Source organism: Candoia aspera, chromosome 8 (assembly GCF_035149785.1).
Source record: "Candoia aspera isolate rCanAsp1 chromosome 8, rCanAsp1.hap2, whole genome shotgun sequence".
Taxonomy (NCBI): Eukaryota; Metazoa; Chordata; class Lepidosauria; order Squamata; family Boidae; genus Candoia; species Candoia aspera.
This window is the reverse complement of record NC_086160.1, coordinates 55,842,605-55,864,178: the sequence shown is the minus strand read 5'-3', so window position 1 is coordinate 55,864,178 and position 21,574 is coordinate 55,842,605. Positions and strand designations below refer to the sequence as shown.

At 37.7% G+C, this 21,574-nt stretch overlaps 2 protein-coding genes across 3 annotated transcripts in view; one reads left to right on the top strand and one right to left on the bottom strand.

The window, feature by feature from the left end:
- TBCK (TBC1 domain containing kinase) overlaps positions 1 to 13,155 on the bottom strand; it is a 102,690-nt gene extending 89,535 nt beyond the window's left edge. The window contains exons 1-3 of the mRNA XM_063309913.1: positions 13,108 to 13,155; positions 9,588 to 9,806; positions 5,021 to 5,093 (exon numbers count right to left, since the gene is read on the bottom strand). Coding sequence (XP_063165983.1) covers positions 5,021 to 5,093; positions 9,588 to 9,780 — 266 coding nt within the window. The 5' untranslated portion in view covers positions 9,781 to 9,806; positions 13,108 to 13,155. The remainder of the gene's footprint in view (positions 1 to 5,020; positions 5,094 to 9,587; positions 9,807 to 13,107) is intronic.
- Positions 13,156 to 13,264: 109 nt separating this feature from the next.
- AIMP1 (aminoacyl tRNA synthetase complex interacting multifunctional protein 1) overlaps positions 13,265 to 21,574 on the top strand; it is a 29,472-nt gene continuing 21,162 nt past the window's right edge. Inside the window, exon 1 of one of the 2 annotated variants that reach the window (XM_063309758.1) lies at positions 13,265 to 13,270. Coding sequence is in view for 1 of the 2 variants with exons in the window: in XM_063309757.1 (XP_063165827.1) it covers positions 15,091 to 15,092 (2 nt within the window). In the remaining variant the exon portion in view is untranslated. Of the gene's footprint in view, positions 13,271 to 14,970; positions 15,093 to 21,574 lie in introns of those variants that run through there. The other variant, XM_063309757.1, reaches the window with a different exon arrangement.

Here is a 21,574-nt window from a genome sequence, read left to right as displayed (position 1 = left end):
GCTTGGAGAAAATCTTGCCCTTTGACAAATGAGATAACATGTCCTTCATGAGAGGAAGAGGGTACTTGTTGACAATAGAGATGGAATTTAACCCTCGATAGTCCATACAGAGTCGAAGCGTGCCATCTTTCTTTTCCCGGAATAACACGGGGCCCCAACTGGGGAATTAGGAGGTTCAATAAATCCCCTGGACAGATTTTTGTCAATGAAGTCCTGTAATGCCTCAAGCTTCTTCTGAGTCATCAGATAAATTTTTGGCTTGGGCAATTGAGCATTGGGGACCAACTCTATTGCACAGTCAGTTTTCCAGTGGGGGGGAGGGTAGCTGATCTGCTTCCATCTCCCCAAATATGTCTGCAACGTCTTGGTATTGATCAGGCAAGCCTTCTAAATGTGCCAAGTTAGGGTGCGGCGTGGCGATCGCAGCCCTTCCAACCCCCGCACGTGCAACTATCTCCGCTGTAGGAGGTTGGTAAAATCCATCTTTAAAAGTCACAGTTCTGTGCTCCCAGTTTATATAGGGGCTTCAATAGGTCAACCAGGGGATCCCCAGGATTACCAAGGGGTTGCCAACAGGTGCCACCATGAATTTCAAAGACTCACGGTGGCTGCCCATTTGCATTGCCACAGTTCCAGTGAAATGGCTTGCAGCCCCCCCCCCCCGCCACTGAACCATCCAACTGTGTGAAGATCAAAGGCTGCTGGAGGGGGAAGCTAGGTAGGTCCAAAGCAGCAACTAGATCAGGGTGAATTAAACACCTGGAACACCCAGAGTCAACTAAAGCCCATACTTCTGTAGTTTTTGTGTGGGAACCCAATTTCACTTTCACTGCTAAAGTGGGACAGTCAGCACTCACCATAGCATCTTCACGCCCATCCTCCTCCACCTGCCCGCAGGCGCTCTTCATGGCAGGTGGCTGGCGTTTCCCGCCGGCTCGTCGTCTTCAGCCTCTTCCGAGAAGTAGATTACTTCCTCAGAGTCGGCTGTACCTTTGGCTGCTGTCATCTGCCACGGGGGGGGGGGGGAGCGATTTGGCTGGCGGCTTCCCCGCTCGGTCTACAGCTTTGGCTTTCCAGTAATCAGCTGCTCGATGGCCCTCCTTTCCGCATCAGAGACACTGACACCTCGTGTAGCGCCGATCTCTCTCCTCATCCCAAGCTCTATAGCTTGGCCGGGCAGCAGTCGTAGCACTTCGGGGTCCTCTCATGGTGGCAAGTGGTCTTTCAGATTTTCTAGTTTGCATGAAGGTATGCTGAGCGTTCCCAGCCTTGCCTGCCAGACAGATCCAGTTGTACAATGACTCTGGATCGTCTCTACACAACGCCCAACGTAGGACATCCCGGTTGAGTCCCCCTTTAAAACGCTCTATTAAGAGTGGACTCAGACCAGTCAGTGATTTTCCCAGCCAGAGCTTTAAACTCTAGGGCGTAATCAGCTACTGACATTTGGCCCTGGGTAAGATCCTTCAGCGCCTTAGCTCTTGCCTTGGCCAGAGGATCCTCAAAATGCAGCTTTAACGCCCACATGAAATCATCGAAATAATCAAGTGCAGGGGAGTCAGCATCACTTAATTGAACATACCAGTCAGCCGCTCGACCCTTCAACTTGGTGGCAATGGCAGTTATCTTAGCCTCTTTGGAAGGGAAGTATGGTCCAAACTGCCTCATGTAACTTTTAGCATTAATTAAAAAAAAGATAAGTTTGTTGGATCCCCATCGAACCTGACAGAAAAGTCTCTCACCCCCACTCCGGTTGGAGCAGAATCGGCAGCTACTTGAGTGGTGGGGCCCCAGGTTACAGTAGCTTTCCCTCTTCGGGGAGGGGACACTGGTGATTGAGCCCTGCGGGATGGGGATTCATCCCGGAGCCATCTCCGGCCCCGCTCCACTGGCGGTCCGGATGGGAGGATGGGGGATGGTTGCAGGAAGCTGGGATCTCCTCTGAGCCTCCCCTGCCCCTCCAATGACAGAGACAGGTTTCTTAGCATGTACTCTTATCGATTCTATTTTGGCCTCCATCACTCTTAGCCTTTCAGGGGGTTGAGAATCCTCCCTCCCTTGCATGTTCGGCTTTCTCTCTGTTGACACCGTAGTAGATTCTTTGTCTGGGGTTAGCGGGAACCGATACTTCCAGGACACCCCCGATGTCCCTGGCTGGGGTTCCTCTACTTCATCCAAGGTGATCAACTCTGCAAGCAATTCGCTGGGTGCCGGTTGCTCTGGCTCTTCCCCATTGATAGATTCCTCCAGAGAGAAAGCTGAGAATGATGAAAGCGCGCCAAATTCAAACTAAAAACTCTCGGTGCAAATGAAATCCCTCCCCCCGTAGAATCTTCTCAAGTTCACAATCCCAGGTGCTCCTAACAGTTTCTGATGGTCTGTGGGAAAAGGCCTTGAACAGATGACGTAATCCAAACTCATTCCATTGTAATGAATTCAGATACAGAGCTTGGTACAAGGTTTCACAGTAGCTCCCTCCCAAACAGAAACGCGCGTCAGCGCCATGGCATGTGAAACATTATGATGTATAAACTACACTGAAACAGTGAACATGACACCTAAGCAGTTAAGATGCTTTTTGAGATTATCTGCTGTGACAATAGAAACCAAACTGCTACTCCAAAGTTATGCAAAATAGACAGAACAATCCAATGAGCTTTATGAAGAAAGTCCTAGTCCACTCAAAGATGCTCACTGCTCAGTAAGCATACACAGAATTCCAGTCTTTCAGTGGGATTGGATTGCAGTCTTTGCTTAATTGTTTTAGGCCACTGGGTCCTCATAAAATGTTCTAAAAGAATGATTTCATACTATTTCAGACATCTAAACCTATTTTAAAATTCTAGTCTGCTCTTCCAATAGTTTCTCAATGAAATATTGGATGTCTCTTCTAAGAACGAAACTGGAAATTAAAACACACAAAGAACAAACAAAATAGAAAAAAGAATAATCTTGCAAACTTACAATAGAATTGCCCATAGAAACCCCTAGCTCATATGTAATGTATACAATGATCAATGACTTCATAAGATTAGCTGCAAAAAAAAGGATCAGACAGCTGGAAAGCCTGCTGTTTTCTGGTTTGCAAGGAAATGTGGACTGTCCACTCTGGTATATCTTCAATTTCAGCGCAGCCTAACAAATTTCCTGCTGACTTGACATCAGCTTGTGTTACAGGTGCAAAGGACTTTTTTTCTGACAAGTGTAATGAATTAATCTATAAACCATAAGGACAGCTTCCCTCGTTCCATAAAAGTTTCAGAAATTAATTACAAAAGCATTCGCATCAACTTTTGGTCTTTCTGTCATGAGTTAATACAAACCAAACATATAAGAAGGGTTGGAAAATTCAAATACTTCCCTGCAAAACTAATTGACCAAGATGGATTATGCAACATAATGGGGAATTTCCCTTTCCTAAATCATTTCTGGCTATTGAAAAATCTTATAAAAGAAACCAAACAATGTTTACTTTAATTAAATGCAATACAGTTTTGGGTTTTTTTTAACATGGGCATGCTGGAATTCTCTGTGAGGTAGCTTTTTTGATTATTATACTGAAGTTATGCTGCACTACTGGCTTGAGCATAGCACAGAAAAGATATTCCATATGCATGTGCTGCTTAATGTGAATCTTAGTCACTGGTTTAAATATATGTTTGTGTGTGGGGGAAAATGTGTATACACACACATACACATAAATAGTGCTTTCATATAAATTTCTTTTGCCCAGGATTTTTTAAAACACCTATGAAAAATGTTTCCAGGTTTCAAGCTTTTTGAGCAACAATGGAAATAAAATACTGAAAATAAAAATAATGCTTGTTTATATGTATATATGCATATGAAAGCAAGTATATGCAAGCATGTGAATGCCTCTATTCACTTCTGTGCGTACAGAATCTGTTGAAATCAAGCATACCTTGGAGACACTGTAACTTTGCTTTACATAAAATAATACAACATTTTGATGCCATAAATGTAAGGGCCAATTTAGACTTTGGGGATCACGCTGTGTTTAAAAGAGTTGGAACATTCACTTCTTTTCATCTTGACTTAAAGCCACATTTCAGGCTCTACCTATCATTAAGAGATAAGGGACAAGATCTTAACTCTCCTGTATAAGGTTGTAGTTAGGAATTTTTCCTCCAAACAGAACACTCCAAACACAATGAACTTTAAAGCCATTTGCCTTAGAAATATTCTAAATGAATACAATTAAGCAAAGAAAAATTTACTTTTCGTTCCTTTTTCACCACTACTCATAATTTAGACACTTAAAATTCTTTGTAATCAACACACACAAAGAGGAATCTCTGTGATAGGCACACAATTCTACCATAACTTTCAAGGAAGTGTTTCTATGGTTGTATTTTTTAATTTTATTTTTTTAAATGCCTCGTGTGGCGCAGAGTGGTAGGCGGCAGCATTGCAACCGAAACTCTCCCCACGACCCAAGTTCGATCCCAGCGGAAGCTGGATTCTCTCTCAGGTAGCCGGCTCAGGTCAACTCAGCCTTCCATCCTTCCGAGGTTGGTAAAATGAGCACCCAGTTTGCTGGTGAAGGTGGCGACTGGGGAAGGCAATGGCAAACCACCCCACTATAGTCTGCCAAGAAAACATTGTGCAAGTGGCGTCCGTCCAAAGGGTCAGACATGACTCGGTGCTTGCACAGGGGATCTTTCACCTTTCATTTCATTTTTTTTTTAAAGGCACAAACTCTGAGATCTAACACAAACAAAATATACTGAGAGCAATGTCTGGCAGGTTCTAGCATTTTCATTAAAAAACAACAACATCCTTTTTGTGCAGAAGTAAATATCTGTTTCATGCTAAGCATGTGTTGATCTGGCTGCCAGAAGGATAAAGTAGTGCTGGAAGATGTCAGGTTTGAATCTATATAGACCTGTAAAGATAGTTAAGATTTTAAAAGAAAAAGCATATCTGGACTTTTTCACTTAAAGTAGATAAACTTTCAGTTAGTGTCTTTCCTTGCCACATTTTTTTCTTGATATCATACCTCACTGGTTTCCTGTCTCGAAGCAAATCTTCCAGGCTGTTTCCACAGTGTTCAGCAACAACCACCAGCCTCTCTGATGGAAAATATAGGCATGCACAAAGACAGTTTTAGTATAATAATACCCATATAGTCACCAAACACTTTAACATCCTGTTGAAATTAAAACCTTATTAGGACAACAGTGCATCTTGTAATACAAAGAAAATGCCTACTTATTTTAGTGAGATATAATATAATGGGGAATCCCTCTCCACAATTTTCTATGAATGTCAACATGTTCAAATATTAGCACTTTGTGGAAACTCTTACACGGAGAATACTCAAGTTAACACAAGTTAATAATAACAGTTATTATTAGTGACCAGTAAATCCAGTTTCACCAGTCAAATTTTATGCATTCCTTTTTCTCATCCATTTATTAATTTTGAAATATATAGCTACTTTTTATCCCAAAGGAGGATTTACAGCCAATGCTTCATTAGCAGGGAAATCTAGTATCAAACCTCATACCAGCTTAGCAGAAAATGTTCCCTTTAATTTATCACATTCGCTCTGTTTGAAGGAAAGAAAGTATGTCAGTTCCAAAGCTTGAGATATTTTCTCCCTTTTCCATATGTGTGCTAGAGGAATCTTCCCATCTAGCCCTGAAATACCTCTTTTTGCCCGCTTCTTATAGTTGATGATGAATACGCACATTTTCTTCTTCTTCAGCAGACAGCAAATTCTATCAGATCCTATGGACAAAGGGATCCCTAATCCTAATGACTGCAGGATGGTAGTCATACAAGATTTTATGAGCAAATAATTAGGCTATTAAAAAGCCAAGAGTATTATTTACCAGCCAATTCTTCAGAAGTTAAAGGGATAGCAACTCAGTGCTGAACTGAACAGGGTATTATTTTTAATTATTTCCAATTCTTCGTTTCACACAGAAGTAAAAGTGCTTGGTTAACATCTACCATTGAAATGTCTGGTTGATTAGCAAGATAGCTGTGATTTGAATGTTCCTGGATTGACTGCAAAATAATTCACTTACAGTAGCTGCCAATACCAGCCCTAAGTGAAACAGCTTATAATGAGATTGGTGAACATAATGACTATGCCTTTAGCAATTCCTTTTCAATTTAAAATAAAAGTGCAGTTTTCTTTCTGGAACCTCATAATGAACTGTCTTTATGCTGTTGCTCTTCATACAAGCCTGCCACCTCTTTGTAATGAATCGTGCTTTAACAAGAAATATTATTAGTTACATAAGTTAGCTTTAGTTGTAATAGCTGTATAACTAAAGCTAAATTAACCCAAACGACCCTGGTAAAAGGGTAAAAGAAATAGAAAAAAACTTCACTTAAAAAGAAACTAACTGATCCCATGTATAACAGTCAGATTTTCCCACACAGCATCCTACGCTAAAATACTAAGAAAGCATATAATCTAAAATCAATTTTGAACAGTGTTCAGAAAACAGGAAAAAACTAACTGCTGATCTAACTTTATATACAAAAAATACAATACTCATAAGAGACAATTCACACACAATATTCTACTTCTAAACCAGTGGAAAGTACACAATATAAATAGAATAAATGCAGTTAGAGGAAAACCTGAATGCTGCAATACATGTAGCTAGCAATATGCTGGTCATTATATGTACAGAGTTTCTCAAATTCTCCTACCCTCCAGATTTGTGAACTTAACTGCTAGAATTCTCAGCAATAACCATGTTTGCTGGGAACACTAGGAGTTAGTCCACATAACTAATGGCTACTCAGACAGGGACACTTTTGCAAAAACAAACAAACCCAACAACAACACATTATTTGCAGAATAATCTGCAAAATAGTACATGGTGTTTGCTTGAACTGGTAAATAAGAACCATATCTTATATACAGCTAGATGCTTTAGCACTGTAATTCTAAAGTAACAAACTTCATAGTTTTATATTAACCCAGTCCAAAGGAAATTATTTTCCCAATAAGAATTTACAGTATGTCAAACTACTTACCTATATATATAAGAAATGTATTGAAAAGCTCTATATCTTTGAGGTATCAGCAGGTGGCAGCACCTGGTTGACTTTGGGCTCCAAGGCTTAGCAGGGTTAGGTCTGGACAGAACTTAGATGAAAGACCAGCTCAAAACAAAGGTCTTTCAGACAGTATTTGGGCCTCAATTCCATTTTGGTTGTTTGCTTTTGCTAATTAATTTTATTCTAGGATTTTAACTAGTATGTGGACCTTTTATTTGTGTACTTTTATTGCATGTTGTTTATTATGCATTTATCTTTTGTGTAAACTGCCAAGAATGCTTTGGGATTGCAACAGTCTATAAATGTGATAAACAAATAAACAGCCAAATACTAGACAGAAGTTTAACTATTAGGAAAGTATAATTGTTTTATAACTAAATTATAACACCTAAAAAATGAGGAAATGTGACATCCGTGATCTCCTCTATGCAGCTACCATCTCTTCTATTCCCCCTTTCATAGAAATATTTGAAGAATTAGCCAACAAGTAACTGTCAAGCACTCCCTTAAACACAAAAAGCATCCAATGTATAGCACTGTGGTGAGATGAGTCAAAACTCTTGATTGGTATGTCTATTGATTATGGGGATGTTTCAGACCCATCTGGACAATATTCTCCATTGTAACCACACCTTTCCCTTCCTTGTTTATATCTCAAAATGAGGTAAAGACCAACCTGGAACAAATCTTTCCTTGTTTTCTTCCCTCAGCAACATTAATATTGACTTTTAAACTACAGTTTAAAAGGCCACTGTGCATGGATTAACTCAAATCTTTAAAAAAGGAATTTAACTAAATGAGATATCATTCGGATAATTAATTACAGAGTGACTTGTTTTAAAACTAAATTGTTAGTACTGTAAAAGGGCCTAACACAGACTGAAGCTCCATTATGGAGGACTTTGCTCCTTGCTATCCCATACAAAAGACATATTCTTCAGTATCTGCTAACAATATGGAAAGAAAACCTTCTCTTCACATCAGTAACAGGCAGCATCCCCAGGTTCTGGAGTGGGATTTCAGCACAAGGTAAAAATCATGCAATTCCAGGTGCCAATATCAAGTTTACTTTTCACACAAATATTAATTGCATCAATGGCGGTCATAACATTAATCACCATTTAATGTTACTTGCTCAATCTCCCTCCATATGCTTAAATCACACTGGAAAAAGGGGGACATGAAATTAATCATAATTAACTTAATCCCATGCATTTAAATGAATTTTAAGTGCACTCAATACTTCAGAATGTAGGGCGTTCAAAATATCTTTGTTTCTGGTCTGTCTACCACAAAATGCCCATAATTTTTACTAAAATCATGTTAAGCTATAATGTGGTTTGTTTGCATGTTATGTTCACTCAACCTTTATGGTTTGTAAACCATGATTTATGGCATAGCGTGATCTGTGACTCCATCCAGAGCCTTCCACGAAAATGATAGCCATTTTGCTATATACAAAGGTAAGCATATTAAAATAAACAAGGCTGAGTGCAATGCGGAAATTGAGCCAGTCTAACGCATATAATCACAACCTCCACTACAGTCAAAAGACAGACATATGGATTTTTAGTTTACATCAACATTCCCTGACCTGGTGCCTTCTGTCAATATCCCAGACTGCATGGTGGGAGTTATAATAAAGTTGTGGAAAGCCAGCAGCATTCATAACAAGCCACGTTATGACATCATCATGCAAATGGTGCAATTATGTAATGAGATTATGACCTCTGGTGGAAGTACATGTCACCTAATGCTTCCTTTGCCCCCTGTTTATGCTGAAGAAATCAGTGTATCTTGCTGTCACTTTTTAGAACACATATTTTTTAAACTATAATAAATCAGTATGTTTCACATCATTTTCATATGATGTAAAGATGCAATCAAAACTGTATCATTTGATGATTTGCAACATTCAGAGGTCTATAACAACGTATCAGGAGGTGTGAATTACAGTTGGTCCGGCAATTTTACTGTTATATTTGCCAGCAATAAATTCTATAATTTAAGGAGTGGGAAAGAATTGTTGAGAGTGCCTTCTGTGAAGCACATTTCTTTTCAACCTCCAACATCAAAAGAGAGGTTAAGGAATTAAAGTGAAAGCTAGACTGCTGATGAATTACAGGACTCTATGAAATAAACGCAGTGAATGAAGTTCATACATTTAAAACCAAGCACAGCTCAGCAAAAAAAGAAGCTTGAAAGAGACAAAGGGGATGGAAGAGAAAAATATATAGATGGAGTGTGAAAAAGAAAAGGAAATACCTCAAAATTATCGGTGTAATTTGAACTACAGGATAATAAAGCCTGTAAGGAAACAGCAGCTACATCTGTGTCTGTTATGTGTAACAATAGCGACAAGACTGAAATATGCTGCAACGGAGTCAGTCTGGGGGAAAGAAAACTACTGCCTTCAGGAAAAATAAGTGCAGAAGTCTTTGAAGTCTATAAGGCTCTGAAGCACATGTACAGAATAATTACTGTAACAGCCTTTCAATCACACCCAAAAGTTATGGGGTTGGGGGAAAGAATATGCTTACCATGTTTTCCACGAGAAATATCCACGTACTGGCAAAGCCGGGGGTGTGTAAGTGTCTTAAGAATCTGAAAGCGGCCCAGGATCTTTATGGAATTTGGGGTCAAAGGTAGGCCATTGCTCCCACAAACATCATTTGGAAGAGCTGAAGCAAAGAAGGTGAAAGCTCCTAATTCTGAATCCTTTAAGGGAAACATGTCAGAAGCTTAGAACACGTGTGCGCCTGAAAGAGAAATGAAGAGGAATTGATAGAGATACACTGGTTTTTACAATAACAGCAGTAAAGCAAAATAAAAGCTATTAAATTACTGATTAAAACCAATCAAGAATAGCTTTGTGGCTATCTACAGTATAAATCTTGAGGTCACTTACAAACTGGGGAGCACAGCCCTACATGCTTAACTCAGATTTCTTTTATACCATTCAGACCACCCCCACATAAAAAAAGCCTAAATCTGAGATTATTTAGGTGCCATTTAGAAAGAAATTACACGGACCAAATAGAAATAAAGTAGATTTTTTTCCTTGTTACTGGTTCAAAAAAAAAAAAAAAAGATTTATTTCACTTAGAACGAAACTAAATATGTACAATGAACTTCCAGAAGCAATAACTGTAAAGACAAGTAGGAAAGTATTCCAAACAGTCTCAGGTAAATTTCACATTAAAAAGGTGATGACAATATATTGATTAATTTAGATATATCATAAGCATATATATTAATTTTCACTTATATATCAAAAGAAAGCTGCTTTGATAGTACTGACTTTATGTTTGTTTTTTTACATTGTAACTGCGGGATTAAAGTTGTATAGCTGGTGGACAGTGATGCCTTAAATAGGTTTACAAAAATATATATATATATTCTCAGTAGTGTGGGACAGAAACATCAAGCTCACCATTGCCTACAGCAGTGTTTCTCAACCTTGGCAACTTTAAGATATGTAGACTGCAACTCCCAGAATTCCCCAGTGAGCATGCTGGCTTGGAAATTCTGGGAGTTGAAGTCCACACATCCTAAAGTAGCTAAGGTTGAGAAACACTGGCCTACAGTGACTGGCAATGGGTTCCTTGGGTTTCAGGCAGTAGAATTTTGCATACCTGAAGATGCTGAGAATTAGACTGAAGGATGTCTGCATGCAAATCGTTTAGTCTACTACAATGTTACAGGTATATTTAGGTTCTGGGTGAAGGCAATCTGGCTTCAGTATTAATACAATATTAAACATCAGGGTTAATTTAGCTGATGTCCATGGTTAGGTGGGAGTCATCACTGCATGTACATCCCATCCACAGGTATGTCCATCCTGTTCTTGGTGGGAGAGGATGACTATCCCAAACAGAATGGAACATATCACTCTTTAGCTAACAGAAGGCTATAGCAGTATTTTCCTGTTGTAACCTCTAAACAAGCACAAAATTATTCAGTTTCTGAGGCCCTTCATGCAAATGCACCATTGAAGATATTATCTGGTTGGCCTTTCAGATACTGGTTATTGAGCAATCTCCCCAGATACTGAAGTTTTTGGTTTCAAGACCTAAAGCAGACATTCATGGAAGTGATTTTTCATTATCTTTAGCTAATACTGGATATACACATAAATTTCATTATATCGAACAAAGGCTCCACTCAACAGAATCTATCTTATTTTTCAGCAAACATGATATGTAGTTCAAAGCACTGCAGAATGTACAATGGTGACAATGAAGCCTCTGGCATTTATTAATTTCCTTGGAATGTTCCACAATATTTGTAATGCAAAGAAAATGAAAAGTGTTCAGTGTAACATCGAGAAATCCGTATAACTTGGACTAAAATCTTTCCCAAGAATCGGAATTACCTTTGTGGGCAAGCTAAGCAGACTTCATAAAAGCACATCTGGAGAGAAAGAAAACATTGAAAAGCTAAGTGCTCAAAAGCAGGATAAACAAAGAAACAAAAACTGAAGCAGTGCAGTTCAAATTCCTCAAGCAATTGGAAAAAGTAATTAAGAATAGGAAAGAGCCACGGAGAATAAAGAAAAATGGAGCTGCAAGTGAAGATGCGAAGGTCCGATGGAGAAAAGCGGGCAATGTTAGATCCCCATCCCCAATGGATAATCAAATACCTCTTAATATTTTCTTTTAAAATAAGATGCTAAATGAATTGGCTTAGAAATCTCTTCACCAAATCAAGAAGTAAACAAATGAAAGGATGGAGAAGCTTGTCTCAGTACAGACAAAAAACCTTCAGTTTTCAGAACTCTATGGGAATAATAAAATAATAAAAACAAAAGATCAGAAGAACTGAAAACTGCTGATGGTGAAAGTACTTTAAAATCAGAAAGTACGACTGATCAGGCATTTAATATGGTAAGATACACTTCCTGAGCCTTAGTTCATTCCTCATCCAACAAATGAACCCAAGCAGTTGTAGCTCCATTTTAAAACCAAAGATTAGCCTGTGTTTTAAAACAGAATACATCAATTTACAATTAATATATAAGTAAATTTAAAATATAACTTTAAGTATATTTCAAAGTAAATTTCAAAATACAACTTTTCAGTTAACCAAGTTATATATATGCTGTATATATATATATATATATCATTTACTCTATAAAGTAACTCTATATTTGTAAGGGTGATTTTAAAAACTGCATATAATACTAGTTTTGTGTCTCTTGTACAATTCTGAGGTCTTCAATCTGATTTTAAACATGCTTAATTTAGAAGTGCATTTGAGGTAGATCACTCGTCAGTCAGATTTTTCTACAGCCTTCTACTTCCTTGTGTATCTAATGTGATGTTTCTGTTTCCCTTGTCTTTTACTATACTTTTTACTTCCCAAATCAATTAGGATTGGACTACTCTTACACAGAACAATGAATGATACAATAAACATTCACAATCCAGTGTAGTTTTTCCTACACATTGTTCGGCTTTATGTTGTTCTGCACTCATCCATCACCCCAATCAACATCCCAAATAATAATGGGAGATGTAATCTAACATAGCAAACACTGGATTGGAGGAGAATCATCAAGCCTATCAGACAATGCTATCTTCTAAGCTCACAAGAATGAACTTCCACAGTAATCTATTAACAAGGACAATTTATATTTCTGCATTACAAAAGGCTAGGGCAAAAATTCTGCTTTTACGGAATAACTGGAAAACGTTAATACAGTGGTTTCGTTTTCCTTTTCGAACGGAACAGTTTACACGTGAATCGTGGAAAAACAAGTGGCCTGAGCTTGCACGACATGCTTACCCACGATTATTTAACGACAGTTTTCTGAATTTCCTGGGACCAAAAGGCATTCTGAACCACGAAGCCACTACATGAGTTGGATTCACACAACATAAAATACTACAATGTGTCCTGTGGTTCAAGTAGCTGTACGAACAAAGCCATATTCTCACACCAGATCTCCATGCAAAAAGATGCGCACAAAAGGGGGCCCGGCTCGCACTCCGTTAAATGCAAAGCACCCAGCGCGCTCCCGAGGAATCCTCCCGTCCACCCTCCGCAGAACTTACGAACTTGCTCCAGCCGGTCCTTCCTCCTCTGACTCCACCCCCTCGGCTCGTCCCACCTGACCGGCCAAAGCCGGCGAGAAGTCATTGCGCACGCGCCGCGCATGGCATTTTTGTCGCCCGTGGTTGGCGCATGCGCGTAGCCATCTGCTTGAGCCGCTTCAAGTAGGGTAAATAGGTAAGTGGGGTGGGGAGGTAGAGTAGTGAGAGGTGGACTCGGCGGCCGGGTCACCTTTACCTTTAAGGAGGTCGTGGATGTATACGAAGAGGGCGCGTCCCTGGCTTTCTCGTTTTGCTGATGGGTGACTCTGCGGGGAGCTCTTCGGGCCCGTCAGTTGCTTTGGGTCCAAAGTCAGGCTTGCAGAGCTGTGGGGGGAGTTTCCTCCTGGTAGTAGCTGAAGAAACGATCCGTAGGTGGCTGGGACAGGCCGTAATAGGGGTGGGGGGGAGTGGAAGAAACATCCATACGTAGTAATTCAAGCTTTCGTTTGTTTTTTAAAGCGCTTCTACTTTATTATGTTGATATTTATTTGTAGCTGTGGATAGATGGGTGTTCAGGGAACTGCTAAAAAAAGTCTGTGCTGTAAGGAAAGAGAGGGAGGAGGAGGAGAAAGGGGCTTCGGGGCTGTCAAGAATCCCATGAATGCGTTGAGGGAATAATAGTAAGTCGTGGGCTTTCGGGAGGCGAGTTTATGAGAGGCGTTTATTCCTAAACTGATGCTTCCTTTTCTTCCCTTGCGATTTGCCCCTTTTTGTTGCAATTTCATCTCAGGTTTTTCCTCGGCATTTGGTCAATCCTAGCCCCCATACTCATGCACATAGGAAGGAGAGGAATGGAAGGAAGGGATCATAGTTTAATGCTAGGAAGCATAGTATGCATTTAGATGGCCTTCAGTGCAGTACATTGGGAGCTGCCAGTTTGGAAATATCTCTTCTTGCCACCCTGGGGAGCTGCTTCTAGTTACTGGACTAGATACACAAAATAATTACCCTGATACAAGACTTCTCTTTCTTCTGGTAGCTGAAATGAACATACTGTATGCAAGGGTTCCCTCATAAAACCTCACATTGAGTGTTACTCTTTAAAATGTTAGGATACTTCGCTTTTTGCTGCAATAATTCTGTCTCAGCAAGTTTAAGAGCAGAGTTGTAGATTTATTTTAGTTAATAAAATAACTGTTTGAGGTAGAAGGCATACTTCTTTTGCTTGGAAGCTCTTCTCCCTAACTTTTGGCATGTGGCAATTGATGTTATTTGTTGTACAGTATCTTTGATTTGCAGTACAGGTGGATGGTGGTAGAAATTTCTAAAATGAATAAATGTACAGATGTGAAGATTGGCACCAGGTTGGATGCCAAATTATGGACACTTTGATTTAGCTCTGCTGGACTGTGGTTTAATTATTAGGGTTATAACAGGTACTGTAATAGCTACATGAAGCAATTTTTTCTTTCAACAGTTAAGCCTAGGAGAAGAAAGAACAGTTTTTATGGCAGGTGTAGGTGTGAAGATGGAAGGTGATGATACTGGGTGGACTGTAATTGTCCTCTGAGTGTGTGGTATTTGTGAATTGTGTGAAGGGACAGCGTTCAGTTAGATTCCGTATTTACTTTATCATCACAGTGTTAATCTATTTACTTACGACTTTGCCTAATTCTGTCCGTATTAAATTCAATATATGTACTGTTGTCTGCCTTTTTCTCTTGTCCCCACAGGTTTCTCAATTCATTGTACTGGCTTAACATTCTAGATCTTTAATGCAGCCTTACTTAATTCTTAAAGGAAAAAGATTGTTCAATACGATGATAGTAGCACACTTGCAAGGCTTGTTTTTAATGGTGTCCAGGGATATTTGCATGGTTAACTCTGCCTCTCCTAATATCAGGTGCTCACAAAAGACAAATTTGGTGGGGAAGAGGAAGTAGAGTTGAGGGTCGTATCTTCCACTGAACCTTGCAGTGTGAATCTCTTCTCTGGCAGTACCTGTTAAATGTGAGTGAATCTAACATTTGGTAGTCTAATGCATTCTTTTGCATCAAATGGAAGGATATACACATTGTGAATGAAATAGGATATGAATGTGCAAAATAAGAACCTCAGTCTTGTGTTTATCATATAACTCTGAACAGGGCTTTAATAAAAGAAAAGCATGGATGGAAGAGGGTGCTGAAACCAGTGCTTGATAATTTTCTCATATCCGTTCCCTCTATTACCACCCCCTAAACTTTTTCCCCAGATCAGGAAAGTAAAGAGGTTTTTTCCTCCCAGTAAGACATTTTCAGGCTGAGGTAACTATTGAATGGCAGAACTCGAAGTCATAATATAGTAAGTGGCTGAAGTCAGTTCTAATTATGGTGGTATAGAAATACAATAACTAAAAACTAATTAAATAAGTAAATCTTTCACAGGGAGTATTAAGTCATTCTGAGGTTATTAAAGCTATTCTGTTCTCCATTGATTTCTAGCCCTTCCACTATGTGGCTGTAGCGAAGCAGTTTTAGTAGAATACTTTGAAGTTACAACTGCCTTATGTTCCGTAAATTAGATCCTTGACAAATCAATTACTTAGAGTTCTCTGGTAGCTCAGCTGTCTTACAGCTTTTTTTTCATTTACTATAAATGCTTTGTGAATATTTGGAAGGACATGAATGTAGAAGTGTAATTTTTAAAAAAAATTTGCTGTGGCAGAATCACAAAGAATAGACATATTGGAAAAAAATGTAAATACTTAATTTTTAACACTCCCTACAGATGTAAAATGTATTCCAAAACGTATATAATTTGGATTGCTTTTAAAGGTACCTTTTGCTGTATAAAATTTAAAGATAATGTTCATTATAGGAGAATCTCTTTGTGTGAGATGGGTGGCTATATAAATGTGATTGGAGTTACTTTATACCAATTTAATTTTTGTTATAAATAGACCTATAAAGTTCTTAACTCTAATGAATATAGCATATCTATATTTCCCCAAACTATTAAAGTTGAAAACAGAAGAAATTATAAACATTGTGTTGCAACAGAAAAAGTTATATATTCTACATTCTGTCCTCTAGTGCTTCCAAATAAAGAGAACACTACATTTGTAGGAAAAAGGGGTGGAAGGAAATCAAAGCTCAGGATACACATTTTGCTACAGGACATTTGGTCTGAATCAGCAGTTCTAATAGTAGTTTCTTGTTCTATGATATTTTCTTTTTATTCTTTACATGGACTTATATAATGAGTTTTCTCTTAAGAAATGCTTGTTAACCCCTTCATTTATTTTTATGCATCCAAAGACAGCTGTGAAAGCAATTTCTTTCATATTTTAACAATTTTATATATCATTAAAATAAAAATATCAGGTATATTTCATTATTCTTGGGTTTTTTGTGGGAAAACAATCATGCAATAAGCAAAACTTCTTTCCCCTGAATTTTATTGAGTCTTCATGTCCTTCGGGTAAGTGTGCTTTCCATTCTAATTGAAGACAATTTTAGTAAGAGGTTTGCCAATAAACCATTTTTTCTACTTTAAAAACATGAAATGCTTTTTTCTAAGGTTTCCCAGGTATGTTAAATCTATCCAAGGCTTAATATAATCATTCTCTCTCTTTTTTTATTGTTTTTCCTCAAAAATCAAAATTAGAAAGGGGCCATACTATTTTTTCATTTTGTATAACTTAAACCATGACAGACATCCATGACAGAAATGCATTTGCTGCTGGGTTGACTCCTGGAACATGTATAAGTGATGTGATTTATTTTTGCAAGATTGTTCTTTGGTCTTTTTGAAAGTCACTTTCCAAAGCCCAAAGAACAATCTTACAAAAAATAAATCTTCCTGTTCTACATTTAGAAATTATTTGTCTCTAGGGATGAAGGAGATGGGATTTCTGTTATTCTGAATTTCATTTGGAATCCTATTCACATTAATATTATTGAAATATTAATGGTGTTCTAAAACCTCATTCAGCTTCAGTGTAACAATCCTATTTAACTAACTTTAGGCCTTAATATTTTTATAAAATTAAGATAGTATATTTTTACACATTTTTAAAATGTGTAAAAATCGATATAGGAGCTAATCAGTTTACTTTTGTAGAGATTTTCATTTTCTGTTGTAGCTTTTTTCTCTGCTAGAGGACAAGCTGCTGCTGAGTTTTAAATGACAGTGAAGAAAACAGTCGAACTTTTATCTTTACTTATATCCTGACTTAAGCTTTGCTTAGCTGTTTTGAATAGTCAGACTAATTTATCATTGGATTGGATGTTTCAAGTTAATTGGTATTTAATAAAACAGATTTTGAGAGAGGTTATAATGTTAACATTTCTAGTTCAATTATCTGCATCACAATGCGATTCAAAATAAATGACTTGAATTATGTTAAAGTGTGATGTAAATAAAATGTTGGAATATAATATGGACAACTTATTTAAGTACTCTGGGATTAGAATGAGTTATAAATCCTGTTAAATAAAATAAATACTGATGTGCAGTATCTCCTACTGGAACTGTATGCTTAACAAATAGTTTAGGAGAAGTATTTTGGGTTTTTTGTGAACACAGCACTTTTATTAAAGTAGCTGCTCTTTTTTCAGTGGGACATTAACTAAAATGAATTGACTTAAGTAGACCTGATTGAAACAAAACACTGAAAATGTTATTCCAAAGAATTAGGAGGGTTTAAACCTAGCCCATCTTAGACCCAAACTAAATTCTTAATCATTACACACATTGGCTCTCCTATTTGGTGTTTTATTTTACTTTCATTGTTTTTTTATATACTTTTGTTAGGAGTTAGGCTTATGGAAGAAGTGGGACGTAAAGTTCGTATTGCAGTTGTGTTTGTTACAGTTAAATGTAACAAACACAACAGTTAGATGTATATTTTAAAACACTTTTCTGTGTTGCTGTTAAAGCCCTCACAGCTTCTGTATTTGCTCATACATATTATGCATTTATTGAATTGTTGATCATAGATTACTGTTTCCATTGAAGACTCTTTGAAACATAATAGAAGAGTAGCATAAAAATATTTCAGTTGTAGATCAGTAGTGAAAGTTTCCCTATGGTTTTGTTTAGATGTCTTTTGTATGGATGAGGTAATCAGGAGACAAAATATTTTGATCTCAGTTGAAAACCGCTAAGGTTTCTTCCCAACTATGTCTTCTAAATTGGAAGTAATTGTCACAGTGAAATTTGATCTTCTAAATCAAATTGGTAGTTTTGCAAGGTATAAGATTTTTGCTCATTAGATATATGATGTAGAGTTAATTTGCTTCAACACCATTAAGTACACATTACTTGAAAGTAAGACTTGTTGTAATTGCACTTGTTGATTAGGGATCTATGTTTTGGAAAATTTATCCAGAGAGTGGAATCCATTGCTATGGTAATGAACTTTGCTAATACAATGAGAATTTATGTTTTCCCTCACTCTCAATAATTGCTTCAAATCATTAGGGGAACCTCCAGAACAATTTTTTGAGTTTTAAGTGTGAGGGCTGCAGAAAAAAAGGACAATTATTTCCTTACCATTCCAACTTGGTAAGCAAGTAGAAACAGCTTGTGCTGACAAAAGCCATTCTGAATTGTTTGCTGTAACAAATACTTTTGTGGCAGTTTATGAATCTCTGATAACTGCAAGAACACCATCAAAACTCAGGAACATTGTGAATTTAACTGTATATGAGAGACACAGATGGGAAGAGCAAATGTAAATTTTGTACCGTGGTAATATCTGTCTCGGTTCATATTTATTTCTTATTATTCAATTATATGCTTTATTATCCTGTTGGATGTGCCTACACACACCTGCTCAGAAGAATTGGAATGTCCTCAGAACACGTTGCTAGTCCCAGCTCCTGCTCACCTAGCAGTTCGAAAACATGCAAATGTGAGTAGATCAATAGGTACCGCTTCGGCGGGAAGGTAATGGCGTTCCGTGTCGTCATGCTGGCCACATGACCCGGAAGTGTCTACGGACAACGCTGGCTCTAAGGCTTAGAAACGGAGATGAGCACCGCCCCCTAGAGTCGGACACGACTGGGCTTATTGTCAAGGGAAACCTTTACCTTTACCTAATATGGAAATATGATTTCAGATATATAAATATAAATATAAATAAATAAAAGTAGTGGATGTTTTAATGGTTGCTTTACAGTTCAAGGAAGTGATCCAGTGGAGTATTCTCCAATGATTAGCTCATGACTATTAATTTGTATTATCACTTGGTCTCTTTTTAGCAGAATGACATGCAAAATGGTTTAACGTCAAATAACATAAATATAGAAAAACAACTGAAAAACAGGTATTAAAACCAAAAGAATATCAGAACAGCAGTAATTCTGTCTAGCCAATAATTCTTCCAAACTTATTTCTTCTTTAATTTTATATTGGGAAGAAACCTAAGCACTCTAGAAAGAAAGTTCAGAAGATAGCAGGGCAAATAAATATGGATCTTATCTTGTTATTTCTTTCTTTTAAGTTCACTCAATTCTGTTTCTCTCCTTCCCCGTGTCCTTTTTCTTCATATTGAACTTTCCTTGGAGATTTTTATATTCATGTTTAGTGACACAGATTTTAAATAATTTCCTAAATCTTTCAAATTTTTTAGTTTTTATTTGGATGAGCTTTTTGTAGGAATTAGTAACTGCTTAAATAGAATACTTTCTTAAATTACTTTCACATGTGATTTCAATTTTAACTGCAAATTGGATATGCTCGTCAAAGGGGTCCCTTCTTCCAGATGCAGAATGCAGATAATTTTGGCTTGAAGAATGAAAATATATGACCAGCACTGACTTTCAGTGAATCTTGGCTGAATAGGGATTTTAACCTGGTTCCCCCACATATAAGGCCAACTCTCTGGTCAGCAGTTCGTAAGTTGCAAGTTAGAGCACTTGTTTGGAATATAAAAGGCCAGGAGCAAAGTCCAGGCAATGGTTCAGAAACCTGAATTTGTGCCAGAGCTGTAGGGAGGCTATAAAATGTGTAGCGAATAAATGTTCTTGGTGAATATCTTCCTTTTATATAGGAGTACTGTGTTGGGATCTCAAACTACCTTTAGTTATAAGATTCAAGTTCTTAATATAAAATTCAGGTTCTTTTGAGAGGTTGGATTCAGAGAACTAGTGAGCAGAATTCCATTTACAGAATGCTGCTTCTGGTGGAAGGATCTTTGCCAGTTTCTTACGGTTTCTGCAGCCTGCTGCAGAGATGCTCCGGAGTGCTTAGAGATAACACAGGCAGCTGTGGGTCACTTTATGAAAATTGCCTCTGTTGAACCTTTGTCTAGGTCCATTCCTGATGTTGAAAAGCCCCAAGTCTTCAGGGCTTAGATCCTAATCTTTTCCTCTGTACAGTTACCAGTTGCTAGACAGTTTTAAGTGTGTATATGATGAGGAATTGCTGTTTGCTCATTTCCTGCTTGTGGGCTATCCGTAGTCACTTGATTTATTGCAAAGGGAACAGAGGGGTTTCTCAAATAATATTCTATATGAATATCCCCAAAATGGCTCCCTATAGTGAGCTAAGGAATCTTGGGATCAGATAGAGTCCATGCTGTTGAGGAGAAGGTGAAAGTAAGCAAGCAGATATCTTTTAACAATCTTGGATATTGCCCAGAATACTGGATTTGATATGCCTTGTGTCTAATCCAAATTGATGTTTATTAGAAAGCGCTTCCTTTAAAAGAAAGAGATTTCTGTTGATTGGAGGAAAAGGTAAAATGTCTTTCAGATTAAACTTGATCTCCAGTGAACATGTACATGTATACTTTGATGTTGTTTTCTTTGCAGCAATATGGAAATAGTTTGCTATTGTTACCTTGATGTTTTATTGACTTCTCCATGGCTCTGGTATTTCCTAGTGATTTCCTGCTCAAGTGCTAACCAAATCCAGCTCTGGTTGAGATCAGAATTGACAAGGTGCTTGCCACCTGCCGTAGGAGTCCTATGATGTATGATATATACGTGTAACATCTATACTTATAGTCATTCTAAAGTTAATTCAAAATCTAATTCTGTGAACTTTATTGTTCATTGATTGCTAAGAAATTTGCCGAAAATACTAAAATGAATTGTATCTTTAAATCCAGTCTGGCAGGCATTTTCAGATAATTCTGCAATTTTCTTTTTTCAGATAATACTTGGTTTTCATTAACCTTCTGAAGTCATCTAGATACTGGGCGCTTGTAGGGAAACTTACTTCTGATTAAGTATGCTTAATATCAAGCAATGTGCTAGTAAAAGTCCTGTCTGTGCAGGGTGGTAATTAAATTCAGTTTTATATTCTGTTCTATTTACTTAGGATGGACCTGTAGATAATAAAGCATACTGTCTTGAGCATAAGTTAGACTTAAGAGTTGTCTTAAGCTATGGGAGAAAGGGAGAATTGATGTTTGATACTATACAGTCTTCAGTGACTTCATTCAGTACCTTGAAGGGGAAAAGACCTACTTGCAAAGCAGAATCAATTTGCAGTTAATT